Here is a 17,215-nt window from a genome sequence, read left to right as displayed (position 1 = left end):
ATATATATATATATATATATATATATATATATATATATATATTAATAGGTTTATTCTATATTTAGTAATGCACATACAATACCTTGAAACAGTATCTAAATATAAAAGTTTTAAACACATTTACAATTTCATCAAATAGACCATAGTATCATAGGATCAGCACAGACACTATATAATAAAAGTATGAAATACAGGTTGTAAATAAGCCTCGGCTCCTCTCACTGTTGTCTGCCTCTAGCAACAAGTGATGCTGTATGGATCTGACCAATCAGAGCTCACCCTTTCTGCCACTGCTCCACTGAGCCATCCCACAATGCTTTAAAACAGAGGGACTTTCCACACACTTCACCTTTCTGAAGAACCTGTCCACTGGTCCTTCTTCATTTTATACACGATTTATTAGTCTGACCAGTTGGACTTTTCTCCAGTTTGTTGCTGTGAAGAAGCTTCAGAGATTCAGATGGATCAGGCTGACAGAGAAAACCCTCCCCAGGACCAGGGGAGTCTGGCAGGCAGTGATGTGGGCCTTTTAAACCCTGCTGCACCCAGAAGGTGAGAGGAACCTGTAATGTAATTATCCATTTCCTCATAACAAGTGCTGTTTGTTCTATTGTACCGTTGAAAAACAATCACTGCTAGTGAAGCGATTGTTTTCTTGCAATAGTTATACATCAAATTGAAATAAAATAAATAATGCAGTAAAATCTAATTATTCTGTTACCACTTTTTATCGGGTTGACAAATTTTCCTTAAGGCATCTTTACTTTCTTACTATAGAACTCCTCTGCACCAGGGGGGGAGTTGTCTACCTAGTAACTCATGATGCTGCTGTATTTCCTATTGGTTCATAATCAACTACAGAGAAAAACTGTGATATGTTTGTTTTAATATCAATCCTGATCAATGTTAAGTTAGACATTTTTGCATAGAGGTGTTAGAACGTAATTATTTCTCTTAAGATTTATTTTGAATATATTCTCATGAGAGAGAAAACAGAACTAACTCACAAACGTCCTAATACATTGTTAATGGACAACCCATAGAAGATGTATTGTATGTTCATTTTACTGTTAATATTATAAGTGGATGACAGATGTTGTGACCTTTGATCTTTTATGAGGGAATAATCAATTTACAGTTGTTCACCTGCTTTAAAGAGGCTCAGCCAATCACTTGGCTGTGTACTCTCCTATTTAGAATCAGAATCATCTGCCAAGTAACTAGTGACACTTCAACATCCTGTTGGCTGATTATGACCAGCATAAAAAATATTGTATTCATGGGTCGGGCCTTACTTTAGGAACCATTATGACAACTCTGTATTTGTTTTAATGTTTACACATGGGCCTCTTTTGTGTTTGCTGGACCGTCTAATACCGAAATCAAAACCAATCCCCTCAGCATTACTTTTAACTGAAGTATCTTTCATTTTTATCCTGCTAACCCCTCCCCTGACTGCGTCATCCTCTTCAGGTCACATGTTTTCCCTTTTCCCTCACTCCATTAGGAGCTCCAACAGCCGTGCCTTTAAGGTGGCAGGCCTGACGACGCTGGCATGTCTGCTGCTGGCCAGCCAGGTCTTCACTGCCTACATGGTGTTCGGCCAGAAGCAGCAGATCAACTCTCTGCAGAGGGACTCAGAGAAAATGGCCAAGCAGGTGACCCGCTCGTCCCAAGGTAAAGGACGTCATTAAACAAAGGGGACGCGTCATTATCAGACAGTTTTCCTCAGAACCGGACGAGGAAGAGGAGGAGGGGGGGGGGTGTAGAAATGACGTGGAGATGGAAGTGAAAGTTTGATTTTAAGGAACTTGACCTGAACGGCCGACAGAGAAATGAAAGTTTTACTGGTGATTCATACAGGGGAGAAGTCATCTGTTTACTTTATTTAACTCATTCTTATAATTATAAGAATTCCGGTCGTGTCATATGGAGTTCCCCCTCATACAATATATCATACAGTTTATTAGCCAGCATTTAACACATCCACTGTTCCTGCGATGAACACAAGTATGGTCCAAAAGTTGGTTTGCCCCCAGTGTATTACATATTCTGTGGAGCTTTAGGTATAATAATCATTATTATAATTATATACCAGGTATTTGTGTGTATGTTTTATACCAAAAAAACGAAGTTCTTCTCAAATGTTGTAACTTGGGTCCAAAAGTGTTTTGACCCCATTGTATTATTTATTCTTCTTCTTCTCAAATGTTATGCATTTTCCATGATTCTCACAAATTCACAAAAAAAAGAAAGGTTCTCAATTTGTCCAATTTATTGTCTTTTTTTGTAATCAAATAATAAAGGAATTCATTTTATTTCTTTGTTTTCAGCTGCGAGCCCAATGAGGCTGCCCATCAAGAACATGCCTCTGATGATGGATCTGACTTTGGATGACGGCGAAGACACGACAGCGAAGACGCCCTTGAGCGTGAGTGTTTTTTTCAACTGCTTACCGGGACATTTTTATATTTAAGTCAATCGATCAATCGACAAACCAAATTTTATTTGTACAGCCCATATTCACTAATCATAATTTGACTGAAAGGGGAAAAAGAGGGATGAGGGAGAAGTGCAAACGATGTTGTGTGTAACAGAGAACCTCAACAAAATAAGATTATTTGCAACATAACTGTATCCAGGTGCTCACAAAATATTTGAAGACCTAGATTTTTGTCCTGGCTGGTGCACGATGAATGTAAACTGAATTATCTGACTCCTCTGTCCTCTCCCATCAGAAACTTCACGACACGGCTATTGTCAGTTTGGAGAAACAGCTGACAGATCTCTTGGAGGATTCCAACCTGCCACAGTTCAATGGCACCTTCGGGGCCAACCTGCAGAGCCTGAAGCAGCACATGAATGGCAGCGAGTGGAAGGTGAAGCCTCACACTCACTCAAACTCAAAGCGATACAATAAATAGGAAATGAACAACATTATCTTGTCTGTCTGCAGGGCCTTGAGTCCTGGCTGCGTAACTGGCTCATCTTCCAGATGGCCCAGCAGAAGCCTGCAGCCCCCACCTCTCTGCCAGGTTAGTGCAACTTTCTTCTTCACTGATGTTCTTATCCACTGGTGCTGTGACGGTACACGTTACATTTCCATTATATAGCAGCAAGGGGGGTTAAAGGGTATGGATGTGATAAAATACTGGGACAATATTAATGTAATATAGAAATGCTGAGTGCGTAAAAAAAAATATTTTCTTAGTTTGGTGCAAAAACCTAAACACTTGCATGCCACATACTGATTATGCTGCTGGTTACATAGTTATTTATAAAATATATGGGAATTTAAAAAACAGAACAAAATGAGACAAATCACAAATAAGGAAGATAAAATAAACGTCATCTATTAAAATCAGGCATTGAAAGGCTTTCCTATGATATTATGTTATAAGCAATGATTTTTTTTAAAAAGGCTAAAGTGTCAGCGAGTCTAATCTCCTCATTCAAGGGATTTCAGGTCAGCCTTAGTTACCGGCCTTGATTTAGAAACTACTAGAGAGTGTTGCTTGGAGGATCTTCGATTACGGCTTGGAGAAAAGAAAGTTCTGATGAGGATCTGATGAGATGACTGGATATGGAGACAGTGAATCACTGAAATGTCAGCCTACAGCAACGGGAACAAGAACCGATTTAAAGTTGAACAGCAACAACATGATTGGCTGATAGAGATCATGGCCACATTTGATTGGATTACCGTAAACATCCAGCAGTCAGCTGATGAGATGAGAGCGTGAAAGAGAACTGTGAATGAATGAGACATAGAGAAAGTCGTCCTGGTTCATTATGTCAGGGAAAGACAGAGCTCATGTGATTTTGGCTTCATTTCGTAGGTGAAAGTTAAAAGATTTAATACAGTTAATAACACGTCCTTCAAAATTCAGCTGTGAGTCCAATATGATACACACATATATATATATAACATATCTTGCCTCTGGAAAAATAAACAGCTGTTGTAAATCCACCTTTCTTATCTACTTAGCCTCAAAGGAATAGTTTGGCAAATATGCTCATTCGGTCAGGGTCATGTGTGAATATTAGAAGTCCACCACTGTCTTTGATTTTTCAGTCAAACGATTGCTTTAATTCCATTTCTAAATGTCCTCTTCTCTTTCCATCTCTCCAGCTTCTAAGACCAAGAGCAAATGCCAGATGGAGGCGGGGCCCGGGAGGTTCGGCGCCTACAAGCCCAAGTGTGACGAGTGGGGCCGCTACCTGCCCATGCAGTGCTGGTCCTCCATTGGCTTCTGCTGGTGCGTGGAGGTCGACGGCACCCCCATCGCGGGCACCAACATTCGCGGACACCCCGACTGTCCACCCAAAAAAGGTAGAGGACATACCGATTAAAGGGCTTTTGATTCAAGGCTCCATCTGTTGCTTTTCATGAGAGACTCAAGAAAGCCACTTAATTGCCCTATTTTTTTTGTCTCTTTAGCTCTTCGCGGGAGGATGGTCGCTCCCATGCTGATTCAGGAGGCCTTTGACACTGATGGTGAGAGCCTCAAAGTTAAATGCATACATCTGGATGTTCGGTAGTTTGATCAGATCAGTGTCGTGTGATTATTCTCAGTGATCTGTTGATTGCTACACGTCATTCGTTGTGTTTCTAATTTCCCCAGGTCAGTGAAAAACAAATGAAGCAAAGTCTGCAGCAAAGTGTTTCTTCTCTTCAAGCAAATCATAACAGACATGACGGCTCGGTCGTTTAAAGCTGGATGTGGCTCCACTACAGACAGTAATGGTTTAAACACCTGATCGCTTATCCTTCCATGTAATCTCTGGGTTTCCTCTGCTTCTCCTTCCGCTTGAAATTAAACCAAAGGCCTGTTGCTGTGTCAGGATGTGAAACTTTGTTGATTTTCTCTGATTTATTTAGGGGGTTTTCTCATAGACAGTTTAACTTAGATATTCATATAATCTGTAGCAAATTAAAGTACATGTGTTTTGAAAAAATGTTTAAATGGTCGGATCACTCGAATTACCCCCAAAAAAACACCTTCTCTCAATGTCCTATACCATCGTCCAGTCATTGAGGTCACTCTGGTTTAAGATGTAATCTGTGAGATGTCTGCCTCTAACCACTTACATAATGTGTTTGTTTATAGGTGCTTACAGTAATAAAAATTCACATTTAAGAAATAAGACTCTATGTCCACTGTTACTGTGATTATCTGTAGACCTCACATGTGAAAGTTGTACCTGGCACTGATTCCAATTAAAGTAGTTTCAATAAAGCTGGCTGTAATTGAATGATCCAATCTGTTTAATGATGTTCACATCAGAGTGTTGATACCTGACCCGATGGGACGGGTCGAGTTAGGACAAAAAAAAACGTAGATTGATATTTGGGTCACCTTGGGTTTGGACAGAAAAGAAACTGAAAGCCTTTCGGGTTGGGCGACCCGAGCCTCAGTCTAGTGCACATATGAGACAGTGACTTTTATATAAAGATGTTTGTGTTAAGAATGCTGAATAAAGTTCTCCTAACAACACTCTTCAGTCCAGCAGTCATGTCGCCCCTCTATGAAGAAGTTATTTTGAGGAAATATTCAGTCATGCATGTAGAAAGTACAACACATGGTCATAAAAGGTAAGTAGTACGTCTCTAGGAAGTAAGTGTGTGTGTGTGGTTAAGGTAAGTAGTACGTCTCTAGGAAGTGTGTGTGTATAAAGATTCAGTTTGAAGCTCAACACTGGAACACAACACCCTCTCTCTCCTCTTCGTTTGATGCCATTTATTGGCTCACTGTCGTTCCTGATTTATTTTTTGCTAATGTTCACCTCTCCGCCTCACTTTCTAACAAGGCAGCCTTTATCAAGACTTTATGAGGTGAAACTAATGCCTGAACCAGAATTATTGCCCCGCAGTTGTTTGCCGCCACCAACCAGTCAAGTCCCAGAAAATATGGTCAGAATCTCATCTGTTTGAGTTACGACGTTGGAAAATGGTCTGAAAAGTGTTTTTGCTGAACACTATATCACAGTGTAGGTGACCTTTGGATATAAAACATCATCTCTTCATCAGTTTATCCTGTTATACATTTGTGTTCAATCTAAACTGGCAGATTAATTCTTGAGTTATGATCAAAAATGAGATTGTTGATATGACAGTGACCCTGACCTTTGACCTCTCACCATCAAATTGCAATGCATATGTTCATATAGAGAGACAAAACATAATATCTCTATAAGGCTATACTCAAGTTTATTGATTATATCATTATCATGTAAAGGTACAACGTTGAAGAAAACCAGGTTGGGAAAAATGTTGGGAAATTGGACTGTTCGACCAAGTATTTGGATTGAGACTGGGTAATAAAACAAAATCAATAATTATCACAATACTATTTTCATCAATAGCAAAAGTTCAAGTTCATGATAAAATGTGTTATTCTCTGCTCATAAAGAAGAGCTTAACACCACAACCTTGGAAAAAAGAAGCTTTAAATTTAAAATAAATAGTAATGTGATATTATTATCAGTATCGACTGATGAAAGCCTTTTTATTTTGATATAATTTTTGGCCATATCGCCGAGCCCGAACTGCATGTGTGTCCCTAACATCTTGGGGCCTAGTTGGGGTCTTTCCTCCGGATCCAGAGCCATCGGATGCAGCGTTTTGCAGTCCTTGCGTGGATTTCTTTTCAGCAACCTGATAATAATAACCCCTGCAGCAAACCTCCACTATTTGTATGTAGGAGCGGCTGTGGCTCAGGGTTTAGAGCGGTCGTCCTTTACCAACCAGAAGGTCAGTGGTTTGATGCCAGTCTTCCCTAGTCTACATGACGAATATAGAAAGTGATGCCCGTTGATGCACTGTATGAATGTAAAACTGTACTGTGAAGCTCTTTGAGTGGTCATCAAGACTAGAAAAGCACAGACCATTTACTCTCTCGGTGCTGTTTGAGTCAGGATATATACATGAATTGCAATAAATGATCAAATAATATAATTAGTAAAGTAATATCAGTCTAAACTGAAACCTGATCTGAAGTCAGTTGAATGAAATGATTTCAAAAATCATTCGGTAAAATTCCCCTTAAAGAAAAAGCCAGTTGAGACTTTTCTGTGCATCTTGGTAACTGAACCCTGATCAGTCAGACCAGTGAAAGTGGACTCAGGCTCATTAATAATCCAGTCCCTGTGTAATGAAATCCAGGTGACCCTGCAGCTAGTAGACACAAGCTCGGGACGTCACTGAGAACATGACTGCACCTGTGAGTACTGTATTCTTTTTACAACTCAGAAAGTGTGTGTCGGTGAATGAACTGTAGAATATAGGGAGATGAAGCGTGGCATGTTTCTCACGGGTCTCTCGCTCTGACGTGATCCTCCTGCAGGAGGGAGCTGAAACAGCACGAGTGGGAGTTGTACTCAGTGGAATCTCAGGTGAAGTAAGAACAAACGTGGAAAATATATTATATTATATGCCGTCGCTTGGGTTTTGAGTTTCAAGCTCTTTTGTGTTGTTAGAGGGTGAAGCCTGTGTAGTTATTAATGAAGACGGACATGGAGTGAGCTACACGCCAGGAAGAAATAAGGTAGAACATTTCCTCACAGTCACCAATCAGCATTCAGCCATTTGCTTTCCTCTGTAAACTCTCACTGCTGCTTGTTTGTTTTCAATCAGGAAGAAACGTCCTTCTCCTTTGACCAAGTTGTGACTGTCGACAACTTTCAGGTACCAAACAGCTTCTGACCTCTGATTTGTGTCAATCCACCAAAGTTCTCTACATCTCTCCATCACTTCTAAACATTGTGACGTTGGTGCAAACTGCAATCTGCAGAGTGTCCATGCTGAGCTCCTGCAGCCTCTCACTGACTCCATGTCCGCGGGTTATAATGGAACTCTGCTGATATGTGGAGTCCCCACAGAGAGGATTTGCAGTCTGATTGACCACAGCATCATCAAACAGGTGCAGCCCCAAAATCCAAACTGCACGTCACGTCGCCAGATGAGATATTTTCTGTCCATTAATCTTCCTCCTGACTTCCTCTCAGCTCCTGGCAGAGCTGTTCACTCGCATCTTGTCACAGGTGAAAGAGGAGTTGCTCATCTCCGTGTCGTTCCTCCAGGTTTGTCCTTGTGTGACACAGCGTTGCTATAAATTTATATTGAGCACAATGTGGTGCAGGATAACTTCTGGTGTTTCTCACTCTCAGTTTTATCCAGATGGCAGTGCTGTGGATGTTCTCAGCCCCAACAGACAGACTTTAAAACTTGTGACGCACCCAATCCTCGGAAGGTGAGTCCAAATGATGGCCACCAATATATCAATAAAGATATAAAACACAATCAATATCATCGTAAGGGTGAAGCTGTAGATACCTTGGCCAAGGAAATTGTGTTTTCACCCCTGTCCATTTGTTTATAACCAAAATTACGCCAAAACTATTAGAAAGATTACAAAGAAACTTGGTGGAAGGATGTGCTATGGACCAGGAAAGAATCCATTACATTTTAGTGCAGATCCAGATCAGGGGGCAGATACAGGAACTTTTTTTATCAGTTTCTTTTGAAAATTAAGTTTTCCCTTGGAATAATTCATGGATCTTGGTGAAAACATCGCAATTTGGCTCAGCTTGATTGAATTGAAGGGACTGTGGTGGAGGTATTCTCTGCACTGACCTTCATTCTAGTGTATATTATAACAATGTTACTTTATAATGACATAATTTATATCATATGAAGATGAATGATTGTCATTTTCTGACTTTATTGTGACTTCTTTATGACGTCTCTTATATGATGGGGAATTATTTCCTGATCAATACAAGCTTTTGGCCTCATTGTTTGCGGAGATACTTTTGAAAGTGTTTCTTGTGGACCAAAACTTAATCATATGGTGATTCTCTGCAAAGTAACATTCCTACAAAGTTTGGTGTAAATCCATCCATGGGTTTTTTAGTTATTTTGTACACCCACACACACTCGATTACAGACAGGGGCGAAAACATTACCCTGCTCCCAGAGTAACAAATACAAATTGAGATGGATTATGTTACACTTGTACCCAACATGCACTTTCAGGTGTATAAAACATAACCCAAGTATGTATATCTTCCCAGTGTTGTAGGAGGTGTCTGTGAGGTGTGTGTGTGTTCAGAAGAGGAGGCCTCTGCTCTGTATGAAACCTGCAGGGAGACACTGAAGGCCAGAGCAGACTCCATGTCCAACAGGTAGTTCACATGAACTCTGTCCATGTAGAACATCAACTGAATTACTTTGATCTGGTTTCATTACAACAGAGCAAAGCATTCTACTGTTGCATGAGAGGAGTTTTCTAATCATCGTCCTGTTGCTCTGGCCTGAAATGTATGAACATGTGAACTTGTGTTTCTCCCTCAGATGCAGTTTCCTGTTCTCAGTGGCTGTTGAGTGGAAACTTCATCCGGAGGAGGAGGAGTCGGAGATGAGCCGCAGCCGGCTGCAGCTGTTCAGCCTGGCAGGAGGAGCGAGCAGGACTGACCTCAGAGGGTCAGTTTGATACTCGCACACAGTTTAGTTGTCTACTGCGATACCTAATATCTGAATTCATACCAGAATCACTTGCTCAGCTCCGTTCTGTGCATCGGTAACATTTTATCCTTTAGTATGTTAAGGATTCATTTGCATGTTTGCATCACTGAAGAATATTAGGTAGTAGAATCCTCTTCATATATCAATTGGAAGATTTTGACCTTTTATAGACATATTGGTATCTGCGTTTATGTTTGCCAATATGTGCCGCGATATTTATAGTAAAGTTTATGTAAAAATATCAAACCTTAATGACATTTCTTTGTTTCTGGGTTTGATAACATCATCATAAGAATCATTGTCAATTTGTTTTTGTTTTTTTATACAAAAATTGGTATCGGCATTGGCCCCTAAAAATCAACTTTAGTCGGAGCTCCTTATGCAGTAATTTGACAGTTGCTATATAGCAAAAATTCTCAGGAGGATACACACCAGTCAATTGGCAGAAAACTACAACAGGCTTTGTCATGGAAGACCTGTCGCAGCAGGAGAGACACAGCTCTAAACAAATGAAAAAGACAGAATAATAATTAAATTACATTTATAGCTGCGTCAGTTCCAGGGACCTGGCTTTGTTCATGCAGACGCACAGCAATACAACAGAGCCATTGTTAAAGAGCACCTGTGCTTCTCCTTCTATGTCAAGTCAAAATTAAGTGAAATCGGCAACAAGGACACATTAATTACTTCACGAACAAAGTTATGTTGCCAGATCTTCTGACATTCAAACAAATCAATTAATTTATTTGCATAAATGAGCATTGCAACTTCATGCAACATTAAAATGAAAAAATCTAATTCTCACTTTACAACCCCCCCTGTGTAGCACACCCATACTGCATACTAATTCTAAGCAATGTTTGAATGTGTGTGTACCCAAATGAATGTGCTATTCATGCACACTGCTTTATCGCAATACAATACACAGAGGGAAACGATGAGCTAATCATAAGAATGTGTTGGACTCAATGGTAACAGCTGAATGTTCTCCAGAGTCAGTCCACTGGTGAAGGTTGTGGACCAAATCTCATGCGGAGCGTCAACAGCTGACCAGCTCCTCCCTCTCCTCCTTCACGACGCCTTAACAGGAAACAGTAGAGCGGTCCTCATTTACTGCATTAACCTGCAGGGTGAGTAATCCTCAACTTCATTATTAATGGACATGTGTGTTGAACTGATGTGAAACTCCCTCGTCTCCATCTTACCAACCAGGCCTTTTGGATTATGAGACCCCCTCTGCCTTAGCTTTGGCCCAGAAGGTGAGGGGCTTAGTGAATAAAGCCACTGTTGGTCGCTGGAGTCCAAGAGCGGCCGAACGGGAGATCCGAGAAGAAATCATGACACTGCAAATCACAATGATGATGTCACAGGGTGGAAGTGAAGTTCAGAACACTCACAGGCTGGCAGAGCTGACTCGAAACCTACAGGTAACTCTTTACATGAGCCAATACCTATACCAATATCTATACTTAAAACAATACCTATACTTATACTTATACCTGTACCTATAGCCACACCTACACCTACACCTATATCTATACCTGTACTTATACTTATGCTTACTTATACCTATACCTATACCTCTACCGCTACTGCTACTATGACCTGTGCCAGTATCTATACCTGTCCCTGTGTACTTGTTCCTATACATATACCTACACCTTTACCTATAATTATACCTATACCTACACATATACATATACCTGTACCTGTAGGGACCAAATGAGTTATAACTGAAACGCAGTCTGTGATCTGTCCAACAGATTGTGAAGAATCAGTCATGGGAGAGAAGGAGGGACGAGTCGAAGAAAATAAAAAGCAAAACACAGGTTACTTTTCCACTCACAAGTTTAACAAAACAGTAATATATGACATGTGTTTCCAGTCTAATGAGAAAAGCTCTATTTTTCTCACTGATTCAGGAGCGTCGTCAGAACCCGAACCGCAACTGGCACAGCAGTGATTTGTGTCAGGAAACTGACACAAAGAAGTATTTACAAGACCAACTGAAACTAGAGATGGAAGAACATATCAGAGGTAATATGCCGCGGTAAATGAAAAATGTGTCATCTTGGAGACATTCATGATATCGTGTGTTTCTTATATCCCACAGAGGGTAAAGGGAATGTGGAGAAAGTCCAGGAGAGAGTGGCTCGAATCCAGGAGCTGAAGGAGGCTCTCAGAGAGGAGACACTGAAGAACGGGGCCGTTACAGAGAAATCGGACCTCTGTCAACAAGTAAAGCATTGTGTATAACTTCTGCCATTTTTAATATGATATTTTAAACCTTTACAGCTGACTGGAAGTCATGCACTGCTGTGTGAATATCCCATCAAACATATAAATGAGATTTGTGCGAGCTTGAGTGGGCAACGCACGCTAAGCTGTTTGTTTTGCCGATTTAATGACCAGTCTCAATTGGAAGACAATAAAGCAAAGGAGCGGAGGAGGCAACTTAAAGAGGATCATGGGAGATTAATCCAGGAGGAGGTGGAGAAGATGGAGAGAGACTTGGCACAGGAGCAGCAACCGGTGAGATAATGAGATGCCCTTGTTCAACCATATTCAGCTTGTGATCTATCACAGCTGAGGATGCTGAGTCAGTCTGAATTAATGCAGGGTTAGATTTATGGCGGACGGAGGAAACCACTGCATTTGCAACTTAATTCTGTTATTTCCTTGCATTTAAAAAAAAATGTGATCCATTCCCCTGCTAGACGGAGGGCCCCCAGAGAGAGCTGCTGGTGCTGAGCAGAGAGAGGCAGGTCCTGGTGCTGCAGATGGAGGCCCTACGCACTGAGGCCCTGCAGGCCGAGAGAGATCTGCAGGATCAGTATCACAGACAGCAGAAGGAGCTGTGCTGTCTGAGGGAGGAGAGTCTGCAGGTGGGAGGCTGTTGGATCAGACGCCGATTCCAACACTTTATCAGTTTAATTGTATTAGTTTCCTTTAGTGAATCTCATAAATTGGGAGAAATATCTTCAATTAGCTTCTGTCTCATATTCTTATAGTATTATTATTATTGACAGATTAGCTGGTTCAGGGATTTAGAAAGGGCATTTGACGTTTAAAGTCTTCAGAGCAAATTTTGAAATCTCATATCTAAGGAATTAACTGCACTGGATGCACTTAGTTAACAGGATTTTGCAGATTAACACTGCGTCAAGGACACAGATTCTCAATTGTTGTCTGATTAAAAAAAAAAGTTTGTAAATCAAGAAGACAGCCGTTTGATCAAATGTCTGCTGTTATCGCTCTCACACTAAACCCATGCCTATCTGCGTCTTCCTTCACTGATCTCCAGGTGTTCAGGGCGTTTCGTCAGGTGAGCGAGGAGCACAGGAAGACGTCAGAGGGCAGATACAGATGTGTGCTGCTGGAGGCTGTGCAGGATGCCGTCTACCTCTCTGCACAGAACCAGCAGCTGCAGGCCGACAACAGACAACTCCACAGAGGTCAGTGTGCGTTTAACCTCCACCAGTGCGACTGTAAAATTACAGATACTGATGTAAAATATTGAAGAAATGCCCAGAGATGATAATAAAATGTGTTTCTTTCTACAGCACTGGGAGAGTTAAAGGATGCTCTGGCTGTGAGAGTTGATCCAAAGGCTGAACCCTTATCACGACAACAATGAATGATAATCAAAGAGCACGCTTACTGCACATCATGGAACATAAACCTGTTTCAGAAACATTTATTATACACCGTGTAACACGTCATCTTTGATGTTAGTCTTGGAAGAGAATGCAACACAAACCAGAAAAAACATGACAGTAGCAGCACTCTTCAGACACGTTTTACTGAAGATAACATGATCTTTCCTTGCATTGAGTTCAACAGAATTATAAATTAAACTCTAAAATATGATGCAAATTCTCATGTGTTGGATTCTTTACTCCAGTTCAGTCCAAGACTCAGAAGGCAGAGACAGAAGAAGAAAACAAAAATGAAATGTAGACTGTGATGAGTTGTTTTTTGGGCTGAACGGCCCTCGAGGTGCGGTCTCATCTACATGTAGTAAAGGTAAGCTGCCAGTGCAACCATAGAAACAGGCAGGAGGAAAAGAGGAGTGAGCTGCAGTCCTAAGGTCGCCCAAGACAACAGGGCATTAACCAGCATGGAGCAGGAAATGACAAACAGCCTAGTGATCCCGCTGCCATGCTTGAGCACCACAGACATCAGCAGTCCGTTAGCTGCCTGCCCTGCTATAATGAGCCAAACTGCCCCCGAGTATCCCTCCAGAAAGCTCTTATCACTCGCTACAGACGAGAGGGAGGACAGCCCGTTGATGGCCACACCAAATACATAGAGGTAGAGATTCTGCAGGCTGAGGGGCAGCTTCTGGCTCTTCAGCACCCGCTCTGTGTAAACCGCTGCCAGCCCCGAAACGCAGCAGTACACCAGCACAAGGAAAAGCCCCCAAGCTGTGATATGAAGCCGGGGACCTTCCTCAGCCCTCTCAGGGTCCCCTGTATCCAAGCTGCTGTAGCTGTGACACACCCCGGCCCCCATGAGGAGCCCCAGGGCTAACCACTGAGCAGCCCGGAGCCTCTTACCCAGGCAGACTGAGTAGAGCAGAGCAGTGGAGGCAATTTTAAGATTAGAGAGAACTTGGTATGAGCTTGGGTCCATGTAGGCCTGCATGACGACTATCAGGTTGTTGTTGAGGGCGTACAATATGGCGGGGACTGCATAGGGAGCCACGAGGACGAGATGAGGAGGAGCACGCAAGGCGGAGGTGCCCCCGGTAAGAACAAGAGTCGCCAGCGAGATGAGGAGTTTAGCCAACTCAATCATGACGACACACGACGAGGGATTGAAAGGAACTCGACCGTCTACTTTGGTGAGAGCGATGAGTGGCGCGTGAGAGCCATAGATGACGACCATCAGCCCCAAGAGAAGACCCCACTGAATCCTTTTCACCCAAAGTCTCCTGATCCTCGCCGGGGAACTCGTCCCCACATTCGGGATCACGATCATCCTCAGCGATGCTAAATAAATACTTCCTAGTTAATCTGAATTCTAGCTACAGTGCAAAAGCCCACACTTCAGACCATCTTTTAAAAAAATTGACAACTCTAAATCTCAACCATTTAAATAGCAATTATAATATACTTTAGACGTACCATTATCTGTATAACTCTGTATGTTACTTAAGCTGAACAATAAAAAGCTTAGGAAACATTACTGCCTGTTTTAAAATGACTGATTCTAAATCTATTGGGCTAAAGACAGTTGCTCCAGGCAACAAAACCGAGACGATTCATTAAATTTGCTGGACCAAACCTTGTAGGCACAAAGTATTACATTTTGTCTTAGGATCAAACAGTTACAAGTGAAAAATGAAACAAAAATACTAATAAAAAAAACAACACCCCAGTCTTTAACTTTAAGTCCCGAATGAAGATCCAGTTATATCATGAAATCTTGATGATCTGGAACAAGCCACTGACAGTCCAGCAGCTGCAACACCACCTCCTCTTGTGTCTGCTTTGCCACGGTGAGGACGAGCAGTCGGCCCAAAATTACTTTGGTCCCTTTTTAAAGTTGTTCATATAATCTTTGACAGTCCTTTCGATGTTGGGCACTTGATAGCTCTGTGCCGCGTATATGCCAGTTAGAGTTCCCAGCAGCACGCCCAGGATGGCAGAGGAGCGTAGCTTGGCCACCACATAGCCGGCCAGGAAGCCCTTCAGAAATGGAGATCCCAATACAGTGCCTCCCTACGAGAGAGAAGACAAAAGGTAACAACAGGATTTTCAGGAGTGTCCCTGCACAGGACAGGATGTACAGATGTATAAAAGTGGACACATGTACAGTGCACGTACGGGACAAATCGTTATATCGCCAAAGTAATAAAACAAACAGGGCAATTATAAACATGGTTTAACGCAGAATATGTAATTTCGGTCGCCAGGGTTCACGCAATCACAACAACAACAAAAGAACTAGTTTGATGACGCCACGAAGCAGCGTGGGATCATGGGAGTCGTCGTCTTCACCACCATTGCCGATGAAAATCCTGTTCATGTATTATCAAGTTTTATTCATGTTACTGCAGACGGACTAACTGGCTGCCAGTGTGTTTTTCTTTTGTCATAAGTCATTGGTCCTGAAAGTTAGAGCAGAGACGGGCCAGGCCACGGGTAAAGTGGATCTGACGCAAATTAAAAAGGTGAATGAAACGTCCCATTACCTTGAATTAAAAATGTGGATTTGTCTGGGTTTAAGGATTGTGGATGATAAAATATATGTCTTGTGTTTTTTTTTATACGATTTGAATGTGAGAAACACATCTAAACTCGGATATACAAAGAAAATACCTTCATTTTTAGACTTGATAACATTCAGTTCAGACATATCGTTTCAAATTGTTTGTAAAACTGTAAATTGTGAGCAGACACGTTTAAGTGTCATTGAATTACTTGTTCTGTTGCTGTGATCAGTTATACAAAGTTGTGAAGACAACTCACCTGAGGAATTCCTACAGAGACCTCGCTCTCCACTCGCCTCTGGATCTCCTCCAGCTGAGATTTGAGCTGCGTCAGATCTCTCAACTGTTTCAGAGGATCCTGGAAAACAGGAAACACAGAACAACACAGGTTATCACGTGTGTGTGCAGGGCACCAGTGGAACAACACTGCTGTGACTGAGGGTCTCTGATGCTGCTGCACAACCACACACACGTCCTGTGGGTACAAGGACACTGCTAATGACAAACTTCAACACGAGGAGCTCGTCCAACAAAGCAGCAGAGTGGATTTCTCCAAGTTGTCTCGTTAGCTAACAACAACAAAACTTTAGCCTGATCAGGGATCGACCCGATTCGTTCAGGGGCGACTCGGCCTCGTCCCGATTATTTGACTCCAACACAGAACCGACTCATTCTGGAATAAACCGTCTTTCTTTCGGGTCTTTTCCATAAATTGCTGCCGTGCGATTAAGTGAAGATAAGACGTTTTAAGCCGGAGCACGGACACTCACTCACCTTGTCATCCGCCATGTTTGCTCAGTGGGCCGGTCGGTGCTCGGATCATACGGCCTGAGCTGCTGCCTGTGCTCGATTAGTGTGGTCTAGAATAGTGTTTTCTCCCGCAGTTTTGTCTTGTAGGAAATAAAGGGTGACCCTGAAAGAAATAAAAAGTTGGAGAAAAATAAAGGAGGTATATATATATAACCAAATATAAATTAATAAATAAAAATGAACTTCCATACCACTCACAAGTATCTGTGTTTATAACGTGACGCCTTTGCCCTGGATTGCGCTTTTACTTAAATATTGAAATTAATAGCAATACACTTTTATTTCAATCTTCCCTGTTTATTCAATAAATGCAGTCAAATTAAGATAAGATATGATAAGATAAGATTTACATTATGAACGAAATTCTTGTGCCAGCTTGCTCCAAGATTACAGTGACATTAAAAATAAAAATGTGTCTTAAAAGTAGAAATGAAAATATAAAGTGTACATATAAAGTTTGTTCAGAATTAAATTAATATTTGTATGGACAAAAACCTTTGATTCCACTTGTCTCCTTGATGGCGTTTCATTGTAATAAATAAATAAAATAGTAAAATAATAATAGTAATAAATAAAAACAGCGCTCCCTGGTGGCCCCGATCTGTACCCTCGTATTACGGGACGCACGCCGTACTTTCACGTGTCAAAAACGTCTTCTGCGA

The 17,215-nt window shown here is 41.6% G+C and overlaps 3 protein-coding genes across 5 annotated transcripts; 2 read left to right on the top strand and 1 right to left on the bottom strand.

The window, feature by feature from the left end:
• Positions 1-339: 339 nt before the first annotated feature.
• On the top strand, positions 340-5,240 carry cd74a (CD74 molecule, major histocompatibility complex, class II invariant chain a). Of its 2 annotated transcripts, none has more exons than XM_034597535.1 (8): positions 340-552; positions 1,508-1,677; positions 2,334-2,431; positions 2,739-2,879; positions 2,957-3,035; positions 4,133-4,325; positions 4,440-4,498; positions 4,626-5,240. In XM_034597535.1, exons 1-8 carry the CDS (start codon positions 461-463, stop codon positions 4,631-4,633), a joined length of 840 nt encoding a protein of 279 aa, XP_034453426.1. In that variant the 5' UTR covers positions 340-460; the 3' UTR covers positions 4,634-5,240. The 2 variants fall into 2 exon arrangements, with proteins under 2 accessions (XP_034453426.1, XP_034453425.1); XM_034597534.1 differs by having other exon boundaries at positions 4,133-4,333; positions 4,442-4,498.
• A 4,166-nt stretch (positions 5,241-9,406) lies between these two features.
• On the top strand, positions 9,407-13,215 carry LOC117769375 (kinesin-like protein KIN-4A). The gene is made up of 10 exons (XM_034598245.1): positions 9,407-9,484; positions 10,520-10,656; positions 10,739-10,953; positions 11,290-11,355; positions 11,449-11,563; positions 11,640-11,764; positions 11,939-12,058; positions 12,244-12,411; positions 12,831-12,981; positions 13,090-13,215. Exons 1-10 carry the CDS (start codon positions 9,420-9,422, stop codon positions 13,161-13,163), a joined length of 1,236 nt encoding a protein of 411 aa, XP_034454136.1. The 5' UTR covers positions 9,407-9,419; the 3' UTR covers positions 13,164-13,215.
• On the bottom strand, positions 13,209-16,632 carry slc35a4 (solute carrier family 35 member A4). Of its 2 annotated transcripts, XM_034598247.1 has the most exons (3): positions 16,518-16,632; positions 16,003-16,101; positions 13,209-15,252 (listed from the first exon to the last, which is right to left on the bottom strand). In XM_034598247.1, exons 1-3 carry the CDS (start codon positions 16,530-16,532, stop codon positions 15,055-15,057), a joined length of 312 nt encoding a protein of 103 aa, XP_034454138.1. In that variant the 5' UTR covers positions 16,533-16,632; the 3' UTR covers positions 13,209-15,054. The 2 variants fall into 2 exon arrangements, with proteins under 2 accessions (XP_034454138.1, XP_034454137.1); XM_034598246.1 differs by lacking the exon at positions 16,518-16,632 and having other exon boundaries at positions 16,003-16,103.
• Between the last annotated feature and the right edge of the window lie 583 nt (positions 16,633-17,215).

Source organism: Hippoglossus hippoglossus, chromosome 10 (genome assembly GCF_009819705.1).
Source record: "Hippoglossus hippoglossus isolate fHipHip1 chromosome 10, fHipHip1.pri, whole genome shotgun sequence".
Classification (NCBI taxonomy): domain Eukaryota; kingdom Metazoa; phylum Chordata; class Actinopteri; order Pleuronectiformes; family Pleuronectidae; genus Hippoglossus; species Hippoglossus hippoglossus.
The sequence above is the reverse complement of the archived record's forward strand: the minus strand, read 5'-3'. Positions and strand labels throughout refer to the sequence as shown.